Below are 11288 nucleotides of genomic sequence, written 5' to 3' on the forward strand. Positions count from 1 at the left end.
GGAACTTGCAGGTGCCTTGGTGGAAGAGTGTGGTAACATCTCACAGCAAGAACTGGCAAATCTGGTGCAGTCCACGAGGAGGAAATGCACTGCAGTACTTAATGCAGCCAGTGGCCACACCAGATACTGACTCTTACTTTTGATTTTGACCCCCCCCCCTTTGTTCAGGGACACATTATTCCATTTATGTTAGTCACATGTCTGTGGAACTTGTTCAGTGTATGTCTCAGTTGTTGAATCTTGTTATGTTCATACAAATATTTACACATGTTAAGTTTGCTGAAAATAAACGCAGTTGACAGTGAAAGGACATTTGTTTTTTGCTGAGTTTAGTAGTGTTAATCCCCCTCTACACTCGCTGCAGCCGGACAATTTTCTCATGGCTTCTGGAAAGGAATGCTGTCAGTATGCTCAACCGGTGTCGCTCATTCAGCCGATAGAAACTTTCAAACAGTTTTCCCCACTAAGCAACAAGTCTGAGTCAGAGCCAGTCTTCACAAGTCCAACCACCCGTTACAGGGTCGGAGCCGCCGAAGCCGACCCCATTACCCGCAATATTACACTTTTTAAAAATCATCCAGACATCATACATTGTTACCAGGGGGCAGGACTACCGACGTAAAGGCTAATCTGAAGATGGTGCTGGCTGAGGCTAAAACTGGTGAGTGTAGATGATAGAGGGATATTGTTATCCAGGTCGACACCAACGATGTTAGGATTAAACAGTCAGAGGGTCACCAAGTGGAACATAACTTCAGTTTGTAACTTAGCTAGAAAGATGTGTTTTCATCAAGTAATTTTATCTGGCCCCCTCCCAGTTAGGGGGAGTGATGAGCTCTACAGCAGACTCGCACAAATCAACCGCTGGTTGAAAACTGTTCTCTCCCCCTCCCAAAATATATATTTGGGAGCAATAAAATGCTAATTAATTACTTAAAAATCATACAATGTGATTTTCTGGATTTTTGTTTTAGATTCCGTCTCTCACAGTTGAAGTGTACCTATGATAAAAAATTACAGACCTCTACATGCTTTGTAAGTAGGAAAACCTGCAAAATCGGCAGTGTATCAAATACTTGTTCTCCCCACTGTATATAGACACTAACCAAGAAACAACTTCATAAGATGACAGTCTGATAACATATTTATGGTATAGGATATGTTTTTTTTGAAAAATGTGAATTTTTCAGGTATAAATCACAGTTCTACATTGCAGCTGCAATCTGAAATAGCGTTGGAAGCAGCCGGAATAATTACAGAGACCGACGTCAATTACCAAAATACTCATCCTAAAACATTTTTGAAAAATACACAGCCTACAGCAATCGAAAGACACAGATCTTGTGAATCCAGACAATATTTCAGATTTTCTAAGTGTTTTACAGCGAAAACACAATATATCGTTATATTAGCATACCACATGAGCTAACATCACACCAGCATTAAATCAAGGCAAAGGGGGCGATAACGTTATCGCCACCAAAATATATTAATTTTTTCACTAACCTTCTCAGAATTCTTCAGATGACAGTCCTGTAACATCATATTACACAATGCATATAGAGTTTGTTCGAAATGTGCATATTTAGCATCACAAATCGTGGTTATGCTATGTAATCTGTCAAAACATGGCATGCATTCGGGCCGGCGCCATCTTGGAAAGGCACCTATGTTTACGATTATTTATCGATTAGATTGACTAAAAAAATACAGGTTGGACAGCTAATGAAAGATGCATTGGTTATTAATGCAACCGCTGATTTAGATTTTTAAAATTTACGTTACTAGACATACATTGTGAGTTACAGCCAGACTAGTGCCGCAAAAAATGGCTGACAACTGCGTTTACATTTTTCCACATAAATACGGAATAAAATCATAAATAACTCTTACTTTTGGACGAGCTTCCATCAGTATCTTGGGCAATGTGTCCTTTGTCCAAAAGAATCGTTGCTTTGTTGTAAAACGACCTCCTCAACTTCGAAACTAGCAGCTAACGATAGCTACACGGCACACACATGCCCAAATCCTCAAACGCAATACTAAGGAAATTCAGAAAAATAGCAATATACTCGCATAAACTGATATAAATCGGTTTCAAATAACTTCGTTATGATGTTTCTAACACCTATATCGAATTAAATCACAGACGGATATATCTTTGATCAATAACGAGAGCTTTTGAGCATGCGATTCTGATGTCCTCCCTTGCGTCCTGGCAAGCGTCKAAAAGAAGGGACATCTCACTCCATTCCCTTTTAAAAACTCTGACAAACACGTAGAGACACCATTCCACTTCTCATTGGTTACTGACATCCAGGGGAAGGCGGGTGCAGTTCATGTCAAGCCATAGGGCACACACAGAGTTTTAAACTGATCCGAGATCAGAGACAATTTTTCAGAGCTTCGCATGTCCTGTCATGAGTTTCGCTGTAGAAAGAGTTCTGGTTCACCCACAGACATAATTCAAACGGTTTTAGAAACTAGAGATTGTTTTCTATCCAATAGTAATAATAATATGCATATTGTATGAGCAAGAATTGAGTACGAGGCAGTTTAATTTGGAAATGTAAAAAAATATATAATGCTAACAGCTCCCCCTATTGACAAAAGGTTTTAACCTTGCGTAATACCCTTGATGCAGTCACACCTCTAAAAACAAAAACCATGTCAAAAGAAACTAGCTCCCTGGTATACAGAAAATACCAGAGCACTGAAGCAAGCTTCCAGAAAATTGGTACGGAAATGGCAATCCATCAAATTTGAAGTCTTCTGACTAGCTTGAAAGAGAAGTACCATGCAATATCGAAAAGCCCTCACTGCTGCTCAATCAGCCTACTGATTGAGGAGAATAAAAACAATCCAAAATGTATTTTTTATACTCTGGCAAAATTAACTAAAAAGCAGCAATCCACAAGTGAGGATGGCCTTCACTTTGACAAAAACATAATGATAGTTAGAAATCTAATTACAGAATCCTCTTTGAATATGCATATTTCCTCAAAACTCAGATGTCCTGAGTCTGCACAGAACTGTCAGGACCTAGGATCAATGGAAACACAAGTTTTTTAATCCTGTATCTCGTGACACGTTCACGAAAATAGTCATAGGCTCTAGCTGCCTACTGGACCCTATTCCAACTAAACTACTGAAAGAGCTACTTCCTGTGCTTGGCCCTCCTATGTTGAACAATAATAAATGGCTCCCTACCCTCCAGATGTGTGCCAAACTCACTAAAAGTGGCAGTAATAAAGTCTCTCCTGAAAAAGCCAAACCTTGATTCAAATGTTTTGGTACAACTATCAGCCTATATCGAATCTCCCATTCCTCTCAAACATTTTTGAAAAAGCTATTGCGCAGCAAATCACTGCCTTCCTGAAGACAAATAATGTATACGAAATGCTCTAATCTGGTTTTAGACCCCATCATAGTACTGAGACCGCACGTGAAGGTGCTAAATGACCTTTTAATGGCGTCAGACCAAGGCTCTGTATCTGTCCTTGTGCTCCTAGACCTTAGTGCCGCTTTTGACATCATCAATCACCACATTCGTTTGGAGAGATTGGAAACCCTAATTGGTCAACAGGGACAAGTTCTTGCCTGGTTTAGATCTTATCTGTTGGAAAGATACAGTTGAAGTCGGACATTTACATACACTTAGGTTTGAGTCATTAAAACTCGTTTTTCAACCACTCCACAAATTTCTTGTTAACAAACTATAGTTTTGGCAAGTCGGTTAGGAGATCTACTTTGCGCATGACACAAGTAATTTTCCCAACAATTATTTACAGACAGATTATTTCACTGTATCACAATTCCAGTGGGTCAGAAGTTTACATACACTAAGTTGACTGTGCCTTTAAACAGCTTGGAAAATTCCAGAAAATGATGTCATGGCTTTAGAAGCTTCTGAAAGGCTAATTGACATCATTTGAGTCAACCTGTGGATGTATTTCAAGGCCTACCTTCAAACTCAGTGCCTCTTTGCTTGACATTATGGGAAAAGAAATCAGCCAAGACCTCAGAAAATAAATTGTAGACCTCCACAAGTCTGGTTCATCCTTGGGAGCAATTTCCAAACGCCTGAAGGTACCACGTTCATCTGTACAAACAATAGTACGCAAGTATAAACACCATGGGACCACGCAGCCATCATACCGCTCAGGAACGAGACGCGTTCTGTCTCCTAGAGATGAACATACTTTGGTGCAAAAAGTGCAAATCAATCCCAGGACAACAGCAAAGGACCTTGTGAAGATGCTGGAGGAAACAGGTACAAAAGTATCTAACAAATAGAACTATTTGGCCATAATGACCATCATTATGTTGAAGGAAAAAGGGGGTTGCTTACAAGCCGAAGAACACCATCCCAACAGTGAAGCACGGGGGTGGAAGCATCATGTTGTGGGGGTGCTTTGCTGCCCTTCACAAAATAGATGGCATCATGAGGAAGGAAAATTATGTGGATATATTGAAGAAACATCTTAAGACATCAGTCAGGAAGTTAAAGCTTGGTCGCAAATGAGTCTTCCAAATGGAAAATGACCCCAAGCATACTTCCAAAGTTGTGGCAAAATGGCTTAAGGACAACAAAGTCAAGGTATTGGAGTGGCCATCAAAAAGCCCTGACCTCAATCCTATAGAACATTTGTGGGAAGAACTGAAAAAGCGTGTGCAAACAAGGAGGCCTACCAACCTGACTCAGTTACACCAGCTCTGTCTGGAGGAATGGGACCAAATTCACCCAATTTATTATGGGAAGCTTGTGGAACGCTACCTGTAACTTTTGACCCTAGTTAAACAATTTAAAGGCAATGCTACCAAATACTAATTGAGTGAATGTAAACGTCTGACCCACTGGGAATGTGATGAAAGAAATAAAAGCTGAAATAAATAATTCTCTCTACTATTATTCTGACATTTCACATTCTTCAAATAAAGTGGTGATCCTAACTGACCTAAAACAGGGAATTTCTACTAGGATTAAATGTCAGAAATTGTGAAAAACTGAGTTTAAATGTATTTGGCTAAGGTGTATGTAAACTTCCGATTTCAACTGTATCAGTTCGTCTCTGTGGATGGTTTGTCCTCTGACAAACAATAGTAAGTTTCGGTGTTCCTGAAGGTTTCGTTTTAGCACCAAATATTGTTTTCACTATATATTCTACCTCTTGGTGATGTAATTCGGAAAGATAATGTCAACTTTCACTGCTATGCAGACAACACACAGCTGTACATTTCGCTGAAACACAGCGAAGTCCCAAAATTGCCTACCCTGGAAGCCTGTGTTTCAGACATAAGGAAGTGGATGGCAGCAAATGTTTTACTTTTACATTCGGACAAAACAGAGATGCTAGTTCTAGATCGCAGGAAACAAAGAGATCTGCTGTTTGATCAAACAATTAATCACAATGGTTGTACAGTTGTCTCAAATAAAACTGTGAAGCGTTACTCTTGACCCTGTTACCTCTTTTGACGAACATAAAAAATATTTCAAGGTAAGCTTTTTTCAATCTTCGTAACATTGCAAAAGTCTAACTTTCTGTAAAAAATTATGCAAAAAAGCTAATCCATGCTTTTGTTACTTTTAGATTAGACTACGCTCTACTCTCTGGCTACCCAGATAAAGCACTTCAGTTAGTGCTAAATACAGCTGCTAGAATCTTGACTAGAACCAAAAAATGTTACTCCAGTGCTAGCCTCTCTACACTGGGTTCCTGTTAAGGCTAGGGCTGATTTCAAGGTTTACTACATGGACTTGCTCCTACCTATCTCTCCGATTTGGTCCTGCCGTACATACCTACACGTGCGCTACAGTCACAAAATGCAGGCCTCCTTATTGTTCCTAAGCAAACAGCTGGAGGCAGGGCTGTCTCCTATAAAGCCCCATTTTTATGGAATGGTCTCCCTATCCATGTGAGAGACGCAGACTCTGTCTCAACCTTTAAGTCTTTACTGAAGACCCATCTCTTCAGTATGTCCTATGACTGAGTGTAGTCTGGCCAATGGGTGCGAAAATGAACGGCATGGCACTGGAGTGACAAAGCACCCTTGCTCTCTCTGCCTGGCTGGCTCCCCTCTCTCCACTGGGATTCTCTGCCTCTGACCCTATTACGGGGGCTGAGTCACTGGCTTACTAGTGCTCTCCCACGCTATACTTTCCTTGAGTGGGTTGAGTCACTGACGTGTTCTTCCTGTCCGGTTTTGCGCCCTCTTGGGCTTATGCGGTGGGAAGATCTTTATGGGTTATACACAGCCTTGTCTCAGGGTAGTAAGTTGGTGGTCTGTTGATATCCCTCTAGTTGTGTGGGGGCTGTACTTTGGCAAAGTGGGTGTGGTTATATCCTGCCTGGTTGGCCCTGTCTGGGGGTATTGTCAGACTGGGCCACAGTGTCCCCCGACCCCCCCCCCCCCATCTCAGTCTCCAGTATCTATGCTGCATTAGTCTATGTGACGGGGGGCTAGGGTCAGTCTGTCCTATCTGGTGTAATTCTCCTGTCTTATCTGGTGTCCTGTGTTATCTTAAGTATGCTCCCTCTAATTCTCCCATCTCCCGGAGGACCTGAGCCTAGGACCCATGTCTCGGGACTACCTGGCCTGACCCCTCCTGGCTATCCCTCTCCCCAGTCCACCTGGTCGTGCTGCTGATCAAGTTTCTGCTGTTCTGCCTGCGGCTATGGAACCCTGACTTGTCCACCGGATGTGCTACTTTGGCCCGGACCTGCTGTTTTCGTCCCACTCTCTCTACCACACTTGTTGTTTCAACCTCTGAATGGTCAGCTATGAAAAGCCAACTGACATTTAGTCCTTAGGTGCTAAGCTGTTGCACCCTTTACAACCACTTTGATTATTATTTGACGATGCTGCTCATCTATGAACCTTGCCCGGAACGTAAAAGAACATTATTAACCGGGTTCAGTATAGATCACTTTTGTTCTCGGTTCTGTTCCTCAAACATAGTTGTTTTCTGGTTTTCGATTCTGTCCCCTAAACCTGTTCCAACCCCTGCTTTTGACCAGGGCATATAGGACTCTGGGCAAAATAAGTACACTATAAAGGGAATAGGGTGCTATTTGGGACACATATTGGTCAAACGGTTTCTTACCACAGCTGCTCGAACGCCTTGTCGATGCGCTGCTGGAGCATCCGCTGTGCGCCGCCGATCATCTCCACTTCCTTCTTCAGCTGGGCCTCCACCGGGTCGCTGACCAGCTCGTTGCCGCGGCGACCCTCCCTCAGGGTCAGGCACTCCACCGTGACCTCTAGAGGCACTGCGGTGGCCGTCAGAGCCCGCTCAGCCTCCTCCTTCCCCTGAGACACAGAAGCCAAACTCACCTACGCTGTACTAGCACATCAATACATCAACCTACAACCTGGTTTATTGCTGATAAATGTCTGATAAGTCTGATAAATGTAGAAAGCTGCCAGAATGTTTGTTTTTTTACCAGGTACTTCCAACTTTGTTTTTACGTTGAAACAATGACATGCCAGATTAATACTAATCTGAAATCTCACCAGGGTTAAGGCATCCATCTCTTTCTCCACTTCCTGTATGCATGATTCCAAAGTCTCTCTCCAGCGGGAGATATCCCAGATCCTATCACTCAGCCTGCGAGAGCTGTCACTCTTATCCCAGTTAGTCTGTGGGAGATGAGGTAGGGAGAGAGATTGAGGGGGAGAAATAGGAAGAGTGAGAGGATAGAGAGATGGCATGAATAAGTGTGATAAATAATAGTCCATGACAATGTATGTGTTAACTAATTTATAAGGCTCTGCCTGTAGGCCAATGTTAGTCACAAAGTCAAGCAAGCCTTTACTGAATTGGTTGTTTCATTACATAGTCACATAATCTTACCTTGCTGGTTGTCTCATTGCGTAAGGCCCTCCCTTCCTGCCTTGTCATGTGTGACATGTGTCGCCTGTGTTCTGCTGTGTCAGATATCTGCTTGTTACTGGTGTCCCAGTCGGACACACTGTACCTGAGCCCAGGCTTGGCACTACCGTGCTCTACACTCTCATGCTCTGAGTGCATTCTCTGACCACGTTCTCTTGAGTACATTCTTGTGAGGACAAGACTGTGGAGAATGGATAAAACAACACATTTGAGAAGCACTCACACTTCCTCTACTGTAGCACCTCATGCTTTACCCCCCATTCACTGAACCTTCCAGCCAGGACAATGGCAATAATAAACGAAACAAGATATACCCAAAGCAAACGTTTTGCTTCATAATTATCAGCTAGATGTGTGGATTGTACTAATCTAGCTAGTTAGACATGAAAAAATGACCTAAAACTAATATTATGTAAGATAGATGTCAATTCTTCGTGGGTAGCTAGCTAATGATTATTCGTGGCTATCTGGCTAGCTAACAATATTGGTCGCTAGCCAGTTAGCCCTATTGACTTATGTGATCGGTATATACAGTACGTAGGCAGGTAAACATGCCAAAATTAACTCTGCACGTATTTATTAACGTATGACGTTTAAATATTGTATTCAGGCAACATATGAGATGTGAATAGGCAACATTTCAATCCAAATTCGGAGTGTATTTTGTCTGGCCAAATAATGTTCGCCATTTATTTCAAGAAAGTTTACATAATTTCTTTGCATACTTTCTGTTGAAGCTTGCATCGAGCAATGCTTCAAAATATGTACAAACGGAGTAGGCATTCGAGAAGTGCAGCTCGTTTCGCATACTTTGATTTGGACTCATACTCCGTTTCTCCCGTGCTCCAATTTGCAATGCTCGGGGCATGGTCAGAGAGAACAATGAGACAGACATTTCACCGGATATATAAATGTGAAGCATCCACTTGGCGTTTATATTCGTAGTCAGGAAGCCAAGTGTCCGGCAGTTGGAGAAGCAGGAACGAGATGGATTTTGGCTGCACATTTTCTCATCGATGGAACATTTGATCTCAATAACAGTTTTCCATTCCCAAAACTATCCCCTGTTACGAACAGAGTGGACTAAGTTTTGTAAGCTTTACCCCTTAGTAACGTAAGAAAAAAGTGCATTGTTTAGGAGTGCAAAGGCGAATTTAGCCACTTTTGAGTCCGCTTTCCCTAACAGAAATATGAAAACACACTGCTCAAAAAAATAAAGGGAACACTTAAACAACACAATGTAACTCCAAGTCAATCACACTGTGAAATCAAACTGTCCACTTAGGAAGCAACACTGATTGACAATAAATTTCACATGCTGATGTGCAAATGGAATAGACAACAGGTGGAAATTATAGGCAGACACCCCCAATAAAGGAGTGGTTCTGCAGGTGGTGACCACAGACCACTTCTCAGTTCCTATGATTCCTGGCTGATGTTTTGGTCACTTTTGAATGCTGGCGGTGCTTTCACTCTAGTGGTAGCATGAGACGGAGTCTACAACCGTGGCTCAGTAGTGCAGCTCATCCAGGATGGCACATCAATGCGAGCTGTGGCAAGAAGGTTTGCTGTGTCTGTCAGCGTAGTGTCCAGAGCATGGATGCGCTACCAGGAGACAGGCCAGTACATCAGGAGACGTGGAGGAGCAGGACCGCTACCTCCGCCTTTTTGCAAGGAGGAGCACTGCCAGAGCCCTGCAAAATGACCTCCAGCAGGCCACAAATGTGCATGTGTCTGCTCAAACGGTCAGAAACAGAATCCATGAGAGTGGTATGAGGGCCCGACGTCCACAGGTGGGGGTTGTGCTTACAGCCCAACACCGTGCAGGACGTTTGGCAATTGCCAGAGAACACCAAGATTGGCAAATTCGCCACTGGCGCCCTGTGCTCTTCACAGATGAAAGCAGGTTCACACTGAGCACATGTGACAGACGTGACAGAGTCTGGAGACGCCGTGGAGAACGTTCTGCTGCCTGCAACATCCTCCAGCATGACCGGTTAGGCGGTGGGTCAGTCATGGTGTGGGGTGGCATTTCTTTGGGGGGCCGCACAGCCCTCCATGTGCTCGCCAGAGGTAGCCTGACTGCCATTAGGTACTGAGATGAGACCCTCAGACCCCTTGTGAGACCATATGCTGGTGCGATTGGCCCTGGGTTCCTCCTAATGCAAGACAATGCTAGACCTCATGTGGCTGGAGTGTGTCAGCAGTTCCTGCAAGAGGAAGGCATTGATGCTATGGACTGTCCCGCCCGTTCCCCAGACCTGAATCCAATTGAGCACATCTGGGACATCATGTCTCGCTCCATCCACCAACGCCACGTTGCACCACAGACTGTCCAGGAGTTGACGGATGCTTTAGTCCAGGTCTGGGAGGAGATCCCTCAGGAGACCATCCGCCACCTCCTCAGGAGCATGCCCAGGCGTTGTAGGGAGGTCATACAGGCACGTGGAGGCCACACACACTACTGAGCCTCATTTTGACTTGTTTTAAGGACATTACATCAAAGTTGGATCAGCCTGTAGTGTGGTTTTCCACTTWAATTTTGAGTGTGACTCCAAATCCAGACCTCCATGGGTTGATAAATTTGATTTCCATTGATAATTTGTGTGATTTTGTTGTCAGCACATTCAACTATGTAAAGAAAAAAGTATTTAATAAGAATATTTCATTCATTCAGATCTAGGATGTGTTATTTTAGTGTTCCCTTTATTTTTTTGAGCAGTGTATATGCTACAACGCGCCAATAGGATCTCGCAAGCTCGTGCTTGGCTCTGCCCAGGACCTTGCTTGTTCTGCTAACTATTACTMATTTGTTCCCATTTTGTGGCCTATCTTGGTTTAGTTATACACATGTTCGGCACGGCAGTATGCATTTTGAGAAACACCCAATGTCTGCAACTTTTCCTCAGAAAAGAGACTAGGCCTAATCAAATTTAAACTAGGCAAGATACGTTTTCTCCGTAGTCTATGCTTAATTCAGCACACAGACTATGCTACTTGTTTGTGGTAGGCTACTGTAATTAACATCAGGTGTTTGAATAATGGGGGGAAAGACTGCTGTTTTGATAGTTAGCCTAATAAATTGGTGTTAATTTGATATTAAACCTATAAGTAGACAACCTTTATCCATTATTCAACATAGCTTTGGCATTATGGCACAAGCTAAATTGTTAGATAATGGAACTTTCGAACTATATTTACTTACCCAAAGTTCTCGAATTTGCGGAAATCCTGGAGTGTCTGCACCGGTGTTTCATAACCTGTCCCTCACCAACTCTTGTAGACTGTCTCCAGGTAACGCACAGACGCAACGAGTCAAACACAACTACTAAATAATTAAAATGCCATGGCAACGTTAAACAAATAGCCCTATGAAGGGCTTTAGCGATTGACA

At 43.0% G+C, this 11288-nt stretch overlaps 1 protein-coding gene across 2 annotated transcripts in view; it reads right to left on the reverse strand.

The window, feature by feature from the left end:
• The window catches only part of tekt2 (tektin 2 (testicular)), a 35127-nt gene extending 23839 nt beyond the window's left edge, over positions 1-11288 (reverse strand). The window contains exons 1-4 of one of the 2 annotated variants that reach the window (XM_023975299.2): positions 11100-11288; positions 7856-8075; positions 7516-7641; positions 7106-7311 (exon numbers count right to left, since the gene is read on the reverse strand). In XM_023975299.2, coding sequence (XP_023831067.1) covers positions 7106-7311; positions 7516-7641; positions 7856-8059 — 536 coding nt within the window. In that variant the 5' untranslated portion in view covers positions 8060-8075; positions 11100-11288. The remainder of the gene's footprint in view (positions 1-7105; positions 7312-7515; positions 7642-7855; positions 8076-11099) is intronic. The other variant, XM_023975297.2, reaches the window with a different exon arrangement.

Source organism: Salvelinus sp. IW2-2015, linkage group LG30 (genome assembly GCF_002910315.2).
Source record: "Salvelinus sp. IW2-2015 linkage group LG30, ASM291031v2, whole genome shotgun sequence".
NCBI lineage: Eukaryota > Metazoa > Chordata > Actinopteri > Salmoniformes > Salmonidae > Salvelinus > Salvelinus sp. IW2-2015.